General features: G+C 41.0%; 2 protein-coding genes across 2 annotated transcripts; both read left to right on the plus strand.

Annotated features, from left to right (window-relative positions):
• Positions 1–2480: 2480 nt before the first annotated feature.
• hoxd3a (homeobox D3a) lies at positions 2481–20952 on the plus strand (the record flags this gene model as incomplete). Its single annotated transcript, XM_080038115.1, has 4 exons — positions 2481–2618; positions 17772–17831; positions 19467–20046; positions 20207–20952. The coding sequence occupies exons 3-4, from the start codon at positions 19575–19577 to the stop codon at positions 20950–20952; spliced, it is 1218 nt and encodes a 405-aa protein (XP_079894241.1). The 5' UTR covers positions 2481–2618; positions 17772–17831; positions 19467–19574.
• On the plus strand, positions 9117–10316 carry hoxd4a (homeobox D4a; the record flags this gene model as incomplete). The annotated part of the gene is made up of 2 exons (XM_080037866.1): positions 9117–9588; positions 10018–10316. The coding sequence occupies 2 exons, from the start codon at positions 9117–9119 to the stop codon at positions 10314–10316; spliced, it is 771 nt and encodes a 256-aa protein (XP_079893992.1).
• Positions 20953–21053: the final 101 nt, after the last annotated feature.

Genomic DNA, 21053 nt, shown 5'->3' on the forward strand with positions numbered 1-21053 from the left:
TCACATTGTAAATCATACCTGAGCTCTCTACATTGTGTTCCTATGGGAAAACGAGACCGAGTGTGGAACACAAAATGCAAAAATGTAGCTTAAGTATGGAACATGTATTGACGTGTAAGGGATATGTGTAAAGGAGTGTATCTTATCTGGATCGGAATAGAAACGAATTTAATGTTAGGAATCGGTGGGTGGGGGGGGGGGGGGGGGGTATTAATTGCCGGGCAGAAACACAATTTGCAGCTCTGTGGTTAAATCAAGCCATTTTATTGGAGCCTAAATGGATACTATCACATTGCCATAACCGAGCACACATATCTAAGCTTGTCTAAATTCGTTTTAGGAACAGCTATGTTTTTTATTTTTATTTCTATTTTGAGAAGACAGTCATGTCATATTGATCAACTTTCATCACACACACAACAGTTGTAGTTTTTCTCAGCTGGACGACACTGTGAGAGCAGGAAAAGAGAAAGACAAGCCGTCCAAGGTTAATGCACATGTAACCTGCTACCTTGTGAAACTGGAGGTTGCCACGACTTTAAGAGTCCTGTTGGTCTCCAACAATGGTGTAGCTGTGTGTGAAGGTTCCGCCCCACCGGCACTATATAGCCTATATAATATTTATATTGTTTTAAAACCCAAAACAGTAATAGTTGCACCATTGTTTCTCTCGACACCATCTGTATCTAACTCGCTAATTAACGTTGGGCCAGTTTTGTATTTTAAAAGCTATCTGTCCATAGTTGAACCATTTGATTGTAAGGCTCATACAAGCCGACCTGTAGCAGACACCATTTGTTTCCCCCAAATCAAAGGAAACGACCAGTGAGAGCGCGATAGATTTGTCTCTGGCTCTCCATCATTCATTTACTGCAGCAGTCTGCCACCATATCACCCACTAAAGCTAATACAATCCGCCCTGCATGTGCAACGTGGCGACTCTTTCCACCACTGCGTTGACCTCAAATAATAGACGGTCACATCATGTAAGAAGAATGAGCAGACAGATAAATAGTCCTGTATATCTTTGCACCGAGACTAAGGCTACGTTAATCCAGATTTCCCTTCCCTCCACTGGTATGACTTTGTCCCAACGGGCTACACTGGACCATAGAGTTAAAATAATGTCACAGTTGTGTAATGCAACAAATCCTGATCTCTTGCATTACACACACACACACACACACACACACACACACACACACACACACACACACACACACACACACACACACACACACACACACACACACACACACACACACACACACACACACACACACACACACACACACACACACACAGCTATAAGACAGGAAACCAGAGACCGAGCCATAGCCTGACAATAAATCGCACAGTGCTGACTCTGGCACGCCACCAGATGAGCGAGAATGAAATGAAAGAAATTATTTTAGCTGTGGAAACGTACATGGACGAGGCTGCAGTTGCAATATTTAGCCTTTAAACCTCGAGGGTCATAGCGTGAACATTTTTCATGTAACGTTATTTATCCCTCATTTTGTAAACCTATGAATAAATAGGATTACTAGAACAACAATGCGCAATACAGAGGCACAGATGGATTTGAAGACATATTTGGTCTTCTTGACAAAAAACTGAGCAGCAACACGGAGAAGCACAATGTTACAATAGTTTTAAAGAAGCCCCCCTCCCCTCTTTAAAACATGACAGACCAGAAGGAGTCATAATAAACCAGTTACTTTCCTGACATTTGTTAACAGTTGGTGCAAAGGCCTCTTGCAGAGTAGAAAAAAAATAAAATAAAAAAAAACCCTGAATTGAATAGTACTTTCATTTGTGCAAAATGTTTCGATTGGACAAAGAAAAATAAATAACGAAAACATAATTGCAGACATTATCTCCAATTTATATTGTTTTATTAAACGTTGAGACATATGTGACCTTTCATTCGGTGAAAAGCAAGCATTGCGTCATCCTCCTTTGGCCATATGCTCAAGAAAAAAAAGGATCATTTTTATACCAAAGTTTTCTATTTACTGTGTAAAGAATTAGCATTATGGCGAAGCTAAAACATTTTAAAGCTAGGGTTCTTACAACTCATTGAGAATTTAAATATGGTCAAGTAAAGGGAAAAAAGGGAGGGGGGACTGTTTTTCTCTAGTGGACATTGAGGGGGCTGCTGCTATTATGCGCAAAGATGGGGAGAATTGCTGCAGTCGAAATTCCTTTTTGTGAGAGGACAATTTACAACTTGGTAATAGACCTTTTTATGTGCCTCCATCGCCTGTCATTGGATGCCACTGGTCATGTGTGGGAGGCAAACGTCTTCATGGCTCTTTTCCTGATTTCCCAGGCGATTTTTTTCCCACTGCATTCTGCGTCTATGGCGTTCAAACCGATACGCCACGGTGTGCTTTCTCAATAATTGCACTCGTTTCATAAACGTCTGATCAGCACATATTTGCGGCACTGCGCCGCTTGTTCATTCTCCTGGATGACAAGAGGAGCGTTTCAACTTTTCTACACACCCGACCTCTTCACATGCGAAACGGCAGCACTTGCTCTTCGCAGCTTTATCAAAATGCAGTGCATAGTTAGGCTTCAAAGAATAATCATGGATTACATCCCCGCTATAGGTAAGATTTCTGTGATGACGGACTTAATTTACGCTTGTGTCTGCATGCGAAGTTTGACAGCTTCCTGTTTTCATTAGTCATGTAAATTAGCAGCCAGGGCAACGTCTCTCGGCTAATTTGAGAATTGAACGTGTTGCTTGATGTATTTAAATAAACAGTTTATATATGCAAAAAAGATGGGTAAATGAACTTAGTATTATTGGAAAATTTTGGAAAAGTGCCTTTCCATGATGCTGCCAAAATCAAATATATTTTAAGAAAATCAACCTCATTATCAAATGTATTGTTTATTTGAAATGTACTCATTGTGGCTCTATCTTTTATCTCAAGATCATTCTGCAGACGTATGTCCTGAGTTTGATGACAGAGAGGATGGTATTTTATCAATAGGTTTTTGATGCAGATAAATGAGTGCAGTATAATTTCAAGAAGATTTGCATGTGCATTGAACAAAACATTCCTTATTTCGTTTTCAATCTCAAAAAGCTTTACTGTTGGACGACAAACCCTTTGTATTCCTCAACCTATCTCAATGTGCAGTGAACCCAGAGTTATGTCATTTTGCATTTCTTGAGCCACACCAGAAAAGGTTATTCGTACCCAATATACTTCCACTCGCTGTTTACCTGCTAAAAATGCTGCACTTTATTCGCCAGGGTATCTTCTTTGCTATGCCTATATATTCTACATATGCATGTTAGGCAGAAGTGGTTCAGTTTTCATAGCATGTCTTCGGCTGCCTGGAGATGGGGCCAACTGAACAAAGACAGTATTTCACTGTGTCCTGACAGGCAGCTGCGAAAGTATTTACGGCCTTACTGCAATGCGGCAAAATGGACCCTGGAAGGCAGGCATTAGCAGACTGAGAAAATAGGCAGGGAGACGATCTGTGTTGTGCAATTTAACAATGTACAGAGCTTAAACAATTTCTGCTTGCGTTTGTTGTATTTATTAATGTTCATTTATGTTTGACTGCAGGCCCTGCATACATTTTAACAGAATATCGTTTCCATGAATGGATGGGATTTCCCTTTCACCCTTATTTAACGCCCCACCCCCCTCAGACATGTAGACTAGTCCAATATTAGCATATTTTGGTTAAACCTTTTTTTGGATTATTGTGTAACATGTGGTTTTGCCTGCAAATTGGGCCTATTTGAAATCTGAAATGCACATTAGCTATTATTAAATTATTATTATTTTTTTTTCGTTTTCCATTTAGATACAACTGTTTACGGTTATTTTTCGTGTCACTATCATCAGGTGCTGGGGCTACAAGTTTATTTTTTCCTTATCTGCTTAATGATGAATACACACATTTACACTGCAAAACATGCCTATTCGCATATTGGCACTCCATTTCCTATTCAGTCTGCAAATCCATCTACATTCAAAGATCATGTAGGCCTTAGTCACTGTTTGCTAAAGGCTGGGATTATTCATGCCCAAACGGAGGTTTAATTAGTTTCATAAGGTTAATTAAACCAGATATTGAAACAGACAACTTTCTTTCAATTGAAAAAGTACTGAAATACATTAAGTGGTATTTGGAAAGTGAAATTCCTTCTTCCTCCTTGCACATCTGTGTATTTAGATTGAAGGACACATAGGTGAAATAACTTGTTAGTATAGATGGACATTTTTTGCAGTGGAAAAAGGGTGAAAGCCGTTAAAATGCCAGCAGAAGGCGCTGTTGCCCAACGTCAGCCTCTGGGCTCCCATCATGGCTCCCATTCAGCAGCTTTCAACCAGAAGGCTGCTGAGCCCAGTTATTGGCTGAGGTACGTGGTCATGTGACGTGGTCCCTTTTTGAAAGTGGTTTCTGGAGAGTTGTGTGTAAGGAAATTCTCCCCTTTTTTTGCACCTGCTGCTGATGTCTTTCATTCAATGCTGCATTTGTTGCTGTGTGGGAGTTTTTCTATATTTTCAAGTGCTCTACAGCCCATAAAGTGTATTATAGCCAAAAGACAAACAGTTGTTTATTAGTTTAACATTTGTTTTAGAGCACAGTGGGTGCTTTGTTATAGGCCTCTTCAGTGTAAGATGATAGCTTTGCTGTTTTAACATTTGGAGAGACCTGACATCCTCCTTGTGATCTTGGTGATCTTCTGAAAGGAAATTGTCTTTGTGAAAGCTGAAAATAAAATGATAATAGGCATGACAACATAGCACTGACTGACAGCAGCAACAACAATGTGAGTGCAGTATGGAAAGCGGGGAAGCCATTCAAGAGGACTTGGCCTCAGATTATCTCCAGGGAAATAACTTTTTAGGAGGGCATGCATATAAAAAGTGACAAGCCTCTGATTCGATGCCCCTCCAATCCATCACACATGCCCCAGAGTGGCAGCCAACCAAACCAACAGCATCAGCCCTCTCTTACCAGTCTGCACAGGAAAAGGAGAGGAGGAGCAAAAGTGCAGTGCACTCTGGGATTGGCCTGCATAAATGAATCAGTCTTATTGTGTCATGTTCACTGGGGAGAAACATTTATCTGAGAACAAATCATCAGTGATGCATTTTTTGAATTTTTGTTACCACTTCAGAGGTCAGAAGACTAAAACATAAAATAATCAGGTCTGTCCAATAAGGAGCGATTAATTAGTTTGCTTGAATTTAATAGCTGATGGTCACAGGTCCATCATAAGATTGCATTCATATTATATGTTCAGAGACCCAGTATTCAGGCAACCAGACTTTGTTGGAGAACATTTATGTAATTAGTAATTAATAAGTCTGAAATTAACATTACTACAAAGCCAAAATTCGTAGCCTATACGAAATTAGTATAAGTGTTTCCGATTTCCCCCCAGTGCACCCTTTGTTCCTATTTCTATTAGGCTATGTCAGTTACAACTTAAACTCCCAGCTTCCTCCTTCTCCTCAGTGCACATCAGTGTAATCGGCGTTATTGAGTAAGTGCAACTTTGAGGCTTATTTATGGGCCAACACGCTGTTGTGACTGGCTGTGAGGAAACACGTGATGCCATTAAAGTTTGTTTTATGGCCCGGGACTTGACAAGCCAAAATATAATTCTCATTGTGTATTAGTAAGACCGTCCAGATGGGTTGGAATAGAGCTTCAATTGGCAGGGAGCTGCACCGGGCGGACTTTTTCTCCGTGTTTGTTCCACGGGGTGCCATGCGTTGCGGTCTATGTGGTAAGCTGTGTTTTATTATTATGCTCGCAGTGTTTGGGCGTGTGATGTCACACGCATGGTGCTCGAGCTATTCTGCTTCCTGTCTGTAAGCGGCAACAGTGCGTCCTCAAGACAAATGGGCAGAGTTAGAGGACGTGCTGCTGTGAGGGAATTATGTTTAATCTTATTACTGTGCCTGAGCTTGGTTTGGGTTTGAACCTTTTTAGGCTCAATTGATGTTTTTGTTTGTTTTTTGGATTGATGGTGTCGAAGTTGTTGTCAGCTATACCCTGCTGTTAGCTACCTGATGACATTGAACCATTGTAGTTACTAGGAGGCGGAGAAATCAACCTGTTGTTCTTAGACTCTTGTTTTGGAAGATTCCTGAATAATTTTAGGAAATATTTTGAAGACCTATTTATTAAACCAATATTTAATACCTGTAGCCTACTATACTCCTACTTCGTCAGTTACAATCGTCCTAATCCACAATTCGATTTGTGCGTAAAAATGAGCTTCAGTTTGAACCACATGGAAGCGCATAAACAACTAAAAACAACATGGAGTCACCATAATAAACCTGTGTTCTCTGCTTCACATTATGTGTGAAAGTGCTGCTTTATTCTCTGTAGGCCAAAAGCCTGCATGCCTTTCAAATAATTCATTTCGTCAGCCATTGTTAGAAATCCAAATGGTTGGGCTATATTTACTACAATTTTTCTACGGAATTCATGCTTTATGTTCTATAATCAGTAGGCTAAAATACAATAAAAATACAAAACACACCCTTACATCGCCCGAGAATTAGATTAAATAGGGTAGGCCTCGACTTTTTTTTTTTTTGCTTTAAAATGCTCTATTTGAGTTTATTTTGTAGTAAAAGTTTGTAATTGTAATGAAGGAAAGAGTGCGACTGAAGCAGTTGCCTTCGTTTAACACAAGCTGCCAGGAAACGCTGACTTTATCATTCTTTTGTTGTGAATCTCGGCTTTGACCCGTCTGAAGGACTGGCAGGGGAAGGTGAAAGACAGGTCAGGCCGTCTCACAAATATTGAAATGTGAAGTGCAAGTTAATTGTGAAAATGAATATTTTTTTCTTTTAACTGAGTTTGAAACGAATATTAAATATGCTGAAATCTGAATGGAGATTTGCATAAAGTGGCGAATCTATCTTTCAGCTGCTTAATGAAAAAAGATGTAGTCTACCTATAGTTCAAATATATATATATAAGCTTTTATTTAATTCTCAGCCTTTCGAGGCCTGTGTGGCCTGATACAAGGCTATGAATAAAGATGAAAATGAAGCTTCAGCCAAATAGTTTTGTAAAACTACCACGCACCAACCATTAAATAATCTGATTTCAACTCTTATTATTTTATTAAAGAAGAAAACCATTTTAAACCTGAGATTATAATTGAATTCTTATAAACTGAGACTATCCTCAAAGCTGCCATGAGATGTTACATTTGTTGGGGGGGCTATAAACTCAGATTGATGCATTGGCCTATTTGGATTAAATAACATTATTTTTAGTATTGATTTATGTATGCTTGAAAAATACACTGGTCCATTTTGTCACTTTGTGAAAATAGAAACAATCAAAAAATATAAAACTTTTCTGAGCTTTAATGCATTTGCATTTCAGAAGCAGACGTGGAAGCCGCCATAGTGCTTTAGTTAATGGCTGAAGAGGGATTGGTAAACTTTTGCACCCTTTGAGCTGTCACCAGGACCTGAAATAATTGAACTTTTTTGATAAGTTTGTAAATGATTCTGTTTGACCTCGGTAACCTCCAGCCTCATCTCTTGGCCATGGTGATAAGCTCCCATATATTAGCCAGCAAGTATCCAACGGTTATCTGCCGATGAGTTTATGGCCTCACTTAATAGTTAATTGACATGTTCCTGCCTTTGATTATGAGCTGACAAAAGTTACTTTCAATATTTAAAGAAGTTGTTTGTATAAATGTGAACTTGGATTGTGATGGATGGAAAAGGGCTTACTGCACAAAAACCTACCTGATGATTTCGCTCAGCGTCGGCAGAGGTGGCCTGTAGTCGACCTACAGTTTCTATTTTCCAAAAAGCAGCGATTGAGGTGACTTTTGAAGCTCAAACAAAACAGCACAAATGTCATGTAAAAATGTAAAAACCCTATTCAGATAAATGCATTGAAAAGAACCCAGCAAAACGAAATGAGTCTTTTAAATGAGAGAATAACAGTGTGAGGTTGCTGAATAAATTCAGACACTCCGATGTAATTATGGCCTATGGCTTTGATGCATGCTTCTTATTTTCCCATATAACCTTGTTTCTGTGGCGTGTTTGCCCATCCTAACTGTGAGCCACTTGCATTTTTTTTGGCTGAAGGGATCTACAAATAAAGTGCTGTGGTTATGTGGCTAAATGTGGGCAGTGCCGCTTGCCGTCGTCTATATATACCCTGTAGAACCGAATTTGTGTGATGAAAGCACAGTCACAGATTCGATTCTAGGGGAGTATATGGTCGATGAAAAAACAACGCTGGATTGACTTATCACCATTTCATTATGGGCGCTACAGTGACAGTGTCGGAGCAAGTCTGACAACACCACATACTTCATAATGAAGGGGCTCCCAGGGCAAGTTGAAACTCTATAGTATAGGAGGTAATGTTTCACGTGAAAACAAACATAATTAAGGAGGGAGCGTGCATTTCTCTGTGTTGGACTGACTTCACCAAAACCGCAGCACCACAGCTGTATAGCATCTTTTTTTTCCTCTTGTGGGTCGTTTGTGTCTCTACATTATTGATTCCCAGAGGCTTCTCCTGCTGCTGGCCAATGGGCTCCAGAGAGTTGTGTTCCCCTCAAAGGGATGGGAGCAGATGAAGTGATGAGATTCGTGTAACTTTTGGATGACCCCTTCTTGACAAAGACAGTGTCCATCAATTGTCCTCAGTCATTATTCGCTGCTTTTATGCCACGGGGCTTTTTGTATCTTTTGTTGGTTTCTCTGTTGAACAACCATGCCTTCAAGTTAGAACTAAGAAACTGATTTTCTCCCCTCGTCTGTTTATATAAAATAACCTTATACGCACAATCAATGTTTCATCATTAATAGATTTGATTGATTTGATCCTTTTTAAAGTTAAACAACGTGTCTGTTTTTTTATAAACCAAATGTACACGCAGATTATTCAATATTTTGTATGTATTCATTTTCCACGTGCTGGGTTTAATTTTGATGCACCTGAAGTTAAATAAAATTGCTTTTAGTTGTGTGTTTACCCGTGCATGGACGAGCATCACCTCTATTGGCCGATCTGGTCACATGGTTCGCTAACTTTATTCAGTTGACACCAAGTAGGAGGGCTTTATGGAGGGAGGAAAAAAAGACAACTGGAGAAAAATTAGTATTTTCTACCTTCAGAAATTAATGGCCATGAGTTCGTATATGGTGAACTCAAAGTATGTGGATCCCAAATTTCCTCCCTGCGAGGAATATTCACAAAATAGCTATATACCTGAGCAGGCTTCGGACTACTACGGTCCATCGCAGGACACAGCCTTTCAGCATCCAGGGATCTACCCACGGTCAAGCTATACGGAGGAGCCCTTCGGCTGCAACACCGTGCAGGACTCTACCACGGTGCAGCCACGGGGTCATGTGCACGAGAGAGCCAGCCAAGCGACTCCTTTAAGCGCACAGACTGAGCAGGGGTCCCCGGTCCAAGCGGCCGGACCCCGGACTTGTGGACAGGAGCAAAACACAAAGAACCAAAATGGGATACAAGCCAAGCAGCCTGCAGTAGTTTACCCCTGGATGAAGAAAGTCCACGTAATTAATGGTAAGATTGCTACTACTACTTCTTATTGTACTTCCCTTATGGACCAACTGAGACCTGCACTTTAGAAATCATTCAGTGTCATATTTATGGGAGTCTTTGAAAGCCCCAGCCAATTACACAAGTCATAAATGTTTATAGCTCAGGAAATAGGCCGCTAAGGTGAGCCTTAAAGCCACTGAAAACACATATTGACCGGTTGTGATCGTGTTTAAATCTGCAGCAAATCTGCTCGAATCCAGTTAAAAAGCATTCATTACTTCCTGCTCTCGCTTCCTTGAGAATTTCCTCAAAGTTTGTGCGCCCCGGGTAGACCAAGAGAGAGAGAGAGACACCTCTTGTTGTATCGTTTTTGCCTGCATGCTTCATTGGCCACATTTTGTGACTTTTTTTCTTAATTTCTTTTTGGCGTGTGTGTTTTCTATCTCACAGTGAACCCGGATCACACAGGACCCGAGCCCAAACGGTCCAGAACAGCGTACACCCGGCAGCAGGTTCTGGAGCTCGAAAAGGAGTTTCATTTTAACAGGTACCTGACCAGGCGGCGACGGATTGAGATTGCCCACACTCTTGTTCTCTCCGAGAGGCAAATCAAAATCTGGTTTCAGAACAGGCGGATGAAATGGAAGAAAGATCACAAACTGCCCAACACCAAGGGAAGATCTGCACCAGCCTCCAGCCATATGCAAAGCATACAGAAGGACGACCAGACTGATATAACGTCATTATAAGAAAGGAGTCCCCCTTTCTTCAAATGAACTGTACATAAAAAAGACACGAGGTTGCATATGACTTTTGCATGGACTGATGTCGTTTTTAGCCATTTATATTATTATTATTTAACAACAATGACCCCAGCAGTGTTGACTCAAGACTGGTTCAGAAAATCAATCAGTCTTGAGGTTTGAGGCCGTTTGAAAGTTGAGCCTTCTCCTTGTTTTAATTTCCTCAAAGACATCGAAACACACTTTTTTTCTGCCTTTTATTTTTATTCAACATTTTTTTTTGGACGTTACCCCCCTCAGGATATTTACTGAGAAACCTCGGATGATTTCATGGATTTTAAGCAAAGTGTTTCTACTCCTCTCACGTGGATCCACGCTGGTTTAATGATTGCTTTACTTTATTGGGGACAGGGAAGTCCTCCGTTTAAATTGGGCCCACACAAAGGTTATTTTCTGCAAATAAAACTCCACGTTTAACGCACAATATATAATATATTTAAACTTGAAGGAAGAATTATTTCCACAGAACACGCCTAACACTACCTAATTTTGTAAATTGCAAAAATCCCGCTGAATCCGCTGTTACACGTTACTCTGTGACGAGTATGTTTTAATTTATTTTGTACAATAAAGCTTTGGAATTTCCTTAGCATAAATATAACTCCCAAAAAGCAAGACATTCCTGTGTGCATACTATTTTGAGTGTCCTTATAAATCTCCCCTGACATCTTTGTAAACAGTGTATATTTTCAGAGGCTCTCTCAGGCCATTCGAGACTCTGATATGAAAGTGATCATTTTGTTCCTGCATGGCATCACATTGATATTGGATGTTTTGCATCGGAAATAATCCATTCCAGATTATTTAGGAGTATGATTGTTTATTTTTCTCGATATGAATGTTTTTTTACTATTATTTATTTGTTTAAAAAACGTGTACATTTTCGTATAGCACACATACAAAATTAATTGAAAGTATTCGTTATGCTTTTATTATTCTAAAATATGTTTGAAATCTTGTGCATTATTAGCATGGTTATGCAAAGTTTTAGTCCTAGTTAATGTGGGAATCCTTTAGTTTTATTTTCTTTCTTTTTTTCACCGAGCTAACCGAGGGGGGCTTTCACGTCACGTTTCAAGACAGATATTTTCTCATTGTCTTTCGGACAAAAAAAGCCCAGAAGCTCTCCCAGTATAGGACTTCTCTGTGAAGTCTTCACGAAGAGACGCTTGAAAAGGTATTTCAACCGAAGGTCGACAAAGCAGCAGTGGCAGGTTCATCCAGGGGACACATTTCAGCCGCAAGGACTGACCCCCAACACCCCTGACCCGCCGGACAAGCAGCATTTTATCTCCTAGGCGCTACTCGCTTTGGGAGGGATCTTCCACACTTGAAAAGCTATAGAATTCAAAGCAAGAGTTGGTGCGTAAATTCCATAGTTTTACACGTGTTTAGTATTTATATCAGGCGAAGCACCCGAAATGTTCTGATTTGTGCATTTGTCTCCTCACGTCAATATGCAATCTTTTCGGTTTTATTTTTGTACATGCTTTTTACCTTGTATTGTGCATTGAGATGCGAGAAGTATATTGGAAAAAATAAAGATTTCTACTGATTATGCATTTAAACCATTGCAAAGGGACTTTTTTTATTCTCTGCATGCGAAGTAGGCCTATACATTTTTGAGATTTTTTTTCTCAGGGTTATTTTACATACACGTTTCTATTTATCATTTATATTCTTGATTGCCCAATCATTTTTTAAAACTTTATTTTCATGTCATTTCCATGGCGTTATCTAGTGAAATTTGTTAACAAAAGGATCTCTTAAGGTGGGAAAGTTTTTCTCCAGCCGTAACAAGCACGTGGATATACGCCATATGGACCGATAGCCCCCTTCTTAGAAAACATCCACAAATGTACCAAATGTGCGCTGCATGGGCACATTCGACCTCTCCTCTTGTCAAGCATGACATTTACGAGCATACATGTATTATTGGTCTACGTTAAGTGTAGCATATCTCCAAGTATATTTAAAGAATAATTCATGCTTGTCTTAATTTTCATTCATTAGCTCTATTAAAGATGTGCGCATAGTTAAAGACATCCTCGTTGAGCTTTATATTTGATTTTATTCAATAAAACATTTGTTTGGGTTCTTTAGTCGTTGACTAGAGTCTTTATTGCAAAGTTAAGTTAAATTAGAATTAATGACGGACTAAAAACACAAATGAAGTGTACTACTACTCTGGCAGGTCCAACATGACAAATAAAGTATTTGTCAGAGGTGTGCATGGTCCTAATCAGATTAAGCCACATTTATCAGAAACTGTAGAATGTAGACACACACACACACACACACACACACACACACACACACACACACACACACACACACACACACACACACACACACACTCACACTCACACTCACACTCACACTCACACTCACACTCACACTCACACACACGCACACACACACACACACACACACACACACACACACACACACACACACACTCACACAGACACATTGAACCATTTAGGTCCTCATTGAATGTGACCCACTGCCACACTAACCTCCGACCCTCTACACTACAGTATCAGTTCTGATGCAAACACAAGTGCTCATGAACAGACATGTGGAAAGAAAATCTTCAGTCACCCAGCAGTGTTTTCATCCCCAGTGACCACTGTCACATCCCCACTGAGCACGCACGCTCGGGCCTGTAGGCGTGCACGCGCGGTAGCTATATGTTTTTATGTGTGGGTGTAAAATACAAGCGGTGTGTCATATAGATTCAGAGAGAAGCTGAGACAAAGTGATGCTACCAATCCACCATCCTGCCATAAAAGATCTGCACATAGATGCTGAGAAGGGGGAGGGAGAATGGGGGAGATGAGTTGGGGGAGGAGGATGAGGAGGGAGGGTGTTATTGGCACAATTGAACAACTAATCTACAATATACATTAACATTTTTTAAGGTGCCAAGTGATTGCTGTTTATTATATTATACATTCACTTAAAAGCCATTTAATATCACACTCGAGTTGTCTCAACTCCTGGTAATAAAACGTTTATTGAAATGATATAAATCAGTGCACAGTTTTATCCAGCAATTATCAGGTCAGAGCAGCCCACTACTACATACAGTGCGCAGCCACACTGACCTACATGTCTGAACAGCAATAAATGGGAGCCAAAGGCAGTGCCATTTCCAATGACACTGCACCCAGTGCAGGAATACAACGTCGTCGCTCTCCATCCGGCCATGTTTGATTTCCAGCTGTTTTTTCGCAGAAACCTCTCCGAGCCAGACAACCCCCCCTAAGATATATTAAAGTGCGCTGTCTGCATTCAGAGATATAATCCAGAGACTATACCACTCCGGCTTCTCTATTCTCGAACCACGTGATTGTCTAAATAATTAATGCAGCACGTCCCCCTAGAAACACGGCGTCGTCATTAATCGCAAGGACTCTATCAGACTTGAAAACTGAAGAGATCCCCCAAGAAAATAATATCCGATACCCGGCGCAACCCGCACTTTAGCAACACATCCGAACCGATGGATGCTTGGGTAGGTAAATATTTCAGCATTTTTCATGTTGCTCCGAGCTGGTAAATGACGATATCAAATGTCGTGATATTTTGACAAATTGCTCCCTTTTTGATGTGTGCGCTCTGAGCACAATTGTAGCCTACATAAACTGTGGTTCTTCGCTGTGTGCATGTCTTCTGTTTGTATTAAATATGTCAGGAATAATGATAGAATTTGTGGGCTTGCTGTTTGCTCGTATATATCGTAAGGGATTGATAGGATGAATGGTAAAAACTAAAGAGCAGTGACATTTATGTATGGATGCTCGCTCTGAATAAATGCTTTTTTTCGGACACCCAAAGCTTAGTGTGGCCCCTCCACAGGGCGCACTGATTCTTTATTCAATAGGTATAATTCATCTTTTTATCAATATAGTCCAAAAAACAAAAAGGAACGAAATATACGAAATACAATAAAAGACAGCAATGCAATTTTATTTATTTGCCTTTTGGATATGAACATTATCTTGATTCATTGTCGAAGTTTTCAACACAAGATAAATAACAGGTTATTTTATTATTTTTCATTTTTTGGGCTTGGAGAGGACAGTCGATTTCTGTTGTTTTTATTGTCGTTGGGGGATGATTTGATTTTGATTCCCAAGAAGTGGTGGAAGTTTGGGCAGGCTGACAGCTCTGCCTCCTTGTAAATCATTCTCAGTAATTCCTGAAAGGGTGCGAGGCTGCCGGGGGGCCGGCCGAAAACTGTAAATCTTTCACTTTTATTACCCTCCGAACATATGCTGCGTTCGCTACCAGTCCTGCATCCCTTCTCGTTCTTCTTCACAGCAAAGATAACCCACCGCTGAATCAGCCGGCACTCTTTGCGGCTCCAAACCTTCATCTTCCGATCCCGCTTGCTTTTTTACGCTGTGTTTATTTATCAGTTACTAGAACGGACCAATTTGTTAAGGCTAAATGTGAGGTGATGCTGAAAACAACGCAGAAGAAAGCCATGGCTCTCCCCCGCTTTGTGTTCCTGCAGTGTGTGAGGACAGACACCACCAACAAAAGATGATAATGTGCTTTATTTGAATACAATCCAGTGTCAGTTGCTGGACAGGAAAAAACCCAACATGTCGTTTAATTCATAAATCATTTTCAAAATGCACATTCCACATGATTGCAGTTAATGAGTGGCTGAACAGGACATCGATAGAAAGTATTATAGTATTGTTTCACAATATTATCCAAATACTCATCTGTGGTGCATTTAAGGCCCTCTTTACACGTACAGTTGGGGGGCAATTTCCTTTTTAAGAGCAAGTGAGGAGGAAGATCTACATGTCAAAGCTGCTGTGACACATAACAAGCACAAAAAAAAACGTCACAATAACGTCTGCAAACACACTGTATTGTAGATCCACCAGGGTAGTATACACCCTGATGGAGCAAGAACAGTGCAGGTCTTTATCACGAACATCTTAACAATGGCACGTATATCATGCCTGTGTTTTAAATGCTGAAGTGGAGGCGATGCTGCAATGCTGGAGGAAGATGAGAGGAAATAGTGCATTGGAACATTTTTTACACTGTTCAGATGAGGAAATAAACGCCACCCTTTATCAAAATGGACTGGTGAGGTAAGGCTCGGCTCAAGAAGAAGAAAACAATCACGTGAACAAATATGCTTGTATCTTAAGGCAGCGCCTTTATTTGTCATCACAAAGCTTCCGAAAGGCAAAAAAATCTCCCAATGTTATAGCACAAAATCTGTGCAGTTCTGAATTCCTGTATATTTCAATTGGGTGATTGATTGCCAGGGATTTTTTTCTCCGGAATAAGGATACCTTGTTCGCTTTTTATTGGTAGTTGAATGCGAGTCCTTCCATTCTTTCGGGAATACTGTCTCCATTGGTATATGGAAATGTCTGAAAAACAGCAAGATCAGGTTTAGGACAGCATTGTCTACAGACAAAGGGTGAAGGATTTATTCCATAGACTGGGTGGAAAGGAACTGAGACTGAGAAGGAAACTGGTTTATGATGAATTGATTCACAGGTAAGCAATTGCATGGCAGAAAGCAACCTTTAACCACGGGTTAATATAATGCAAGGGAATATATATGATTTATTCCACTCGTGGAGGCGATGCTCGTTAATGTCGCTCTTGCCGGCGAGCGAGCGGATATGGAGTCCATAGCTACCTCCCCAAAAGAAGATTTTTAATTTTTCCTTTTGTCGAGAAGGCTGCGTTCAAATATTATCGACAGATTGAGCCCGGGCTGTCCAGCTGCTTTTTAGCTGATTTCACGTTTCGATGAAAACCGGCGCGGAGGAAGAAGTAGGAGAGGAACTTTTCTTTTTGACTCTTGGATCGTAAATCACATTAATTTGTTGTCTTATCGTCACAGTGGCGTTTGCCATGATTTATGTGGTTTCAACGATATGGCTTTGTTAACCTGCGACGTTATATTATACATGCATTCATATTTGATGCTTTAAAGGATTGCCGGGCTGGATTGTGAGCCCGAATAAAGGCAAATACTTATATTTTCCTACTATTTGTATTTTGGCTTATTTGGTTAATTGTAACTTATGGGAATATAAAATGCTGTATTTGGTGTTGAGCATAACAATCAGTCCAGAGTCGTAGAGATAATAAAAGCTCCTATTTAAGATGATTATTACCCATTTTCTCATCTTCTGCTAACTCAGCCATTTCACAATGGATTTAGAGTTTAATTTATGTGCTCCACATATATAAACACTACAGCCTATTCTGGCCGCATTTGCAGAACGGCTGCTGATTTTCTACCAAAATCAACAAAAGGCAGCACTACAGCAACACCTTTTGCTGCAATTGGGGATCTTTGCATTTTGTAAGCAGCACATTTTCCCCAGGAACAAAACAGTCCGTTGAATTTTTACTACAACAATGACTATATTTTTGAACTGTATTATCAAATGTAGTAATTTCTGGGATGTAACAAACATTTTTCAGCGACATCAGAATGCCTTGTTAAGGCCTGTTTAACTGGTAATAATATCATGAGCTTCTAAGGGACGAGGATAATAACACTCGACACTGAGTCCGGCCCATTGTGTTAACCAAACTTACCGTAACAACGCGTAGGCGAAAAACACTGCTGTTTGAAAAGAGGAGCTTGTCAGCTACTAGTAGCCCAGTGTGCTCCAAAGCACTTCGGGTGCTGATTATCGACCAGATATAACAAATATTCCACATCGAATGAATCTTAAATGTCCATGATCACATTTTAAATAGAATCATCCTCGGATTCAGGCCTGGGAAAAAAATGGAAGTGGTCTCACACTCACATTAGTACAAAATAAAAAATAAATAAATAAAATGTCTGAGGTTTTAATTTCTACTTTTCTAGCCGTCGGCTCGAGCATCTTCTCTGTTTCAGTCGCCACTGGAAAAGCTGATTTGAATTCAGCCGAGACTTTGCTCTACTTAAAGGCAAACTCCTCGTTGTTCATTAAACTTAGACCTAATGCTGAATGACCCAAAGGTCACCAAAAAAAGCTTATGACTGCTAAATCTTTGGGCTGGCTCTTTGTGTAGAAGTGCATATAAAGGATTTTTTTTCTCTCAAGCAGAGACTCATATAAATGACAATTCTTCAATATAAAACAGGCCCCAAAAAAATAACACAAAAAGGAGAGAGGGGGGGTATTTGACCAAAAATAATTAGAATTAAAATTTGTATTTTCTTATTTATTTTTTCACATTTTTATAATTCAATTACTATATTTTGTTTAATTCAATTTCATAAAAGAGGTGAATGGGCCTGGTGTTATTCATCCTTATTTTTGGATAAAATATGAGAATGTTTCGAAATGTATTATGCCACATTATTTTATATACAAATAAACGTTTATTTTATTTCTCTTCCAGGTCGAGGTGGGAGCAGTGATGAATGCGTGAGGGATATAAAACAGATCTGCGTAGATTTCGGTGAGTAACATTTCTTTAATGGAAGGACAGCACAGCCAACTGCTAACAAGGTGAAAGGGTGATTTGTTATTAGGCTACATATTAACGCTCACAGTGTTTCACAGAGAGGCTTACATCACGACAACAGACATGAGGGATGACTAAGTTAGCCTGTACGTGTAATTATTTGCACAGGCCATGGTTCCCATTCAAACGTGCCTAGTGTTTGCAAGACCGCAGCAACAAAATAACTATAATAAATTACACATTTAAGACTATTTGCCACAAAAATAGACAATATAGAAATACATTTATCACATTCTTCCCAAATCATTACTGAAAGAAAATGCAATTTATAAAATGTAAAAGCAGGAAGAATTTCACCACTTCATCCCTCGGTTTCCACATTTTAACGATAGTTACACATCCCCTGCCTCTTTTTTTTTACCAGCAAAATACAAGTCCAGTCTTTCCTCCGTCGGTGTTCGGCTGCAGACTCGCGCTCAGCCAGAAAGAAGGCATCGTTTTATAAACCCCGAGCCTCTGAGAAGTCGCCGAGTATGAAATTCTTTCCCTTGCCTTCCTCCCACGCTTAGTTTTACACTTCTGAGGGCTGCGAGTCTTGAGCAGTGTTTTGCTTTTCATTCCTCTCTGAGGCCGTTTACAACCATAACATTTGCGGTCATAAATTTTGCCGCGGTCCACACTGACAGGTGCAATTGTTATGCACGGCGCGGACTGCACCTCCTCGAGCCACCAACATTACAGTACAGGGACCTTCTTGATATATATATTTTGTTTGGTTCTACTTTGATAAAAGGTTGACGTGAGATTGTTTTGTTTTGTTATATTCTTAAAACAAATGTAGCTTCTGTCAAAACAATCCTACAGATACCTCCCTGAATTCAATATTTTTAAATTTGTTTTGAATCAAAGATTCATTTTGCATGAATGAGTAAGAGGCAGAAAATGTGCATGTGTAAAAGCTAAATGAAATATCATATCTAACTTCCACCCCCACCCTCCAAAAATACACACTCTCTCTCTCTCTCTCTCTCTCTCTCTCTCTCTCTCTCTCTCTCTCTCTCTCTCTAAACCTACAATTTTTTACATCAATGTTATTAACAAACAGAGGAGGAGATTTAGTATTCATAAGCCTCTCCTGTGCGTAAAACGTGATCCAAAATGCATACACGCGGCCTTGGTGGGCTATATTTCTGCTATACAGGGAACAAAGCATGACGGGCTTTGTGAGGTCCTGTGATTAGTGAATGGGGTATTGTGTGTATGTGTGTGTCAAATGCTGATTCAGCTTATTTCTGAGGGACTTCCAAAGCCTCCCAGAGGGCCCTTTTAGCGCAAGTTAAACTTTAACTGTTTTGTGCCAGAAATGAGTCAGTTGAGTTCAGCTCGAATCTGGGGCTGGGAGATGTATCACTGTTGCAAACACTGTAGAAACAGTTGGTGATCTGTAATTTTAATAGCTGATGTGGCCTAAAGCAGCATGAGTCTTTGGCCAAGCAGAGTGATTCTGTAAACTGGTTTATTCAAACTCTGAATCTCAAACAGTCATTGGACTCATATTAATAAAAGTTTGAGATATGAGTGTAGGCCTCATTCACGTGTGCCCACATAATGCTGTCTTTCTCTTTATAGGTCACAGACTGGAGCAACGGTGGGAAACACCTATCACGTGAATAAACAACACCCATGCCATTGGATAGAGCTGCACTGGCTTATTTGCTTTGAATCCACACAAAAAAAATGCAGAAAGCCACATATTACGATAACTCTGGACTTTTTGGAGGCTACACCTACCCCAAGCCAGACTCTTACAACTATGGCCCCACTCATCAGTCCTACCCGACCTCCAACATTGAGAGTGACTACCAGGGCTCAGTGTGTCCCATCCAGACATCTGCTGTCCGGCCACCGACTCTTAAAGACAGTGACCTGAACGGAGACTGCATGCGGCAAGGCAGCGGACAGAGCAGCAACAGCAGCAGCAGCAGTAGCATCAGTAGCAGCAGCCAGGCCACTGGCATTGTGGAGCAGCAGGCCCCTCCACTGTCTGCCTCCTCTCCCAGCCCCATCGGCTCCACATCCCAGAAGAAGAAATCCCCTTCCAATGGCTCCTCCAACACTGCCACACCAGCGCTCACAAAGCAGATCTTCCCCTGGATGAAGGAGACCCGGACGAACTCAAAGCAAAAGGGCAGCAGCTGCACCGCATCAGGTAGAGAGGCCATGATGGAGACTTGTGTGTGTATAAAGAGGAGGGGGGGGGGGAATGGGGTTGGGGGAGGGGGTAAAGAGTTTGAGGGTTTATTGGGTCTTGTGCTTAATTGCATTGGTCATAAAATGGACCCTTATATGATGATGTGATTGCTTTACAGGTGGCGAGCTGAGTGATGAGAAGAGCCCACCAGGACCGGCCTCCAAACGGGTCAGAACTGCTTACACCAGCGCACAGCTTGTGGAGCTGGAGAAGGAGTTTCACTTTAACCGCTATCTCTGTCGCCCTCGGAGGGTGGAAATGGCCAATCTATTGAATCTGACCGAGCGCCAAATAAAGATCTGGTTTCAAAACAGGAGGATGAAATACAAAAAGGACCAGAAGTCTAAAGGGCTAGCGCACTCTCCCCTGGGACACTCCCCGGATAGAAGCCCGCCAATGAGTGGCCAAAATCACATTGGATACTCTGGCCAGCTTCAAAACGGCCTAAGCTACGACGCGCCCTCGCCCCCTTCCTTCGCCAAGCCCCAGCAAAACATGTACGGTTTGGCCGCGTACACGGCGCCCTTGGGTGGCTGCATCCCGCAGCAGAAGAGGTACCCCGGCTCAGAGTACGAACACCACGCCATGCAGAGCAACGGCGGCTTTGCCAACGCCAATTTGCAGGGCAGCCCCGTTTACGTGGGTGGGAATTTTGTTGATTCCATGCCAGCCTCGGGCCCCATGTTCAACCTGGGCCATCTTCCCCATCCCTCATCCACCAGTGTGGACTACAGCTGTGCGGCTCAGATCCCAGGAAACCACCACCATGGACCCTGTGATCCCCATCCCACATACACAGACCTCACCTCTCACCAAGCGTCTCAGGGAAGGATTCAGGAAGCGCCTAAGCTCACGCATTTGTAATATGTGGTGTGTGTGTGTGTGTGTGTGTGTGTGTGTGTGTGTGTGTGTGTGTGTGTGTGTGTGTGTGTGTGTGTGTGTGTGTGTGTGTGTGTGTGTGCGCG

Source organism: Ammodytes marinus, assembly GCF_949987685.1.
Source record: "Ammodytes marinus genome assembly, chromosome: 12".
Taxonomy (NCBI): domain Eukaryota; kingdom Metazoa; phylum Chordata; class Actinopteri; order Uranoscopiformes; family Ammodytidae; genus Ammodytes; species Ammodytes marinus.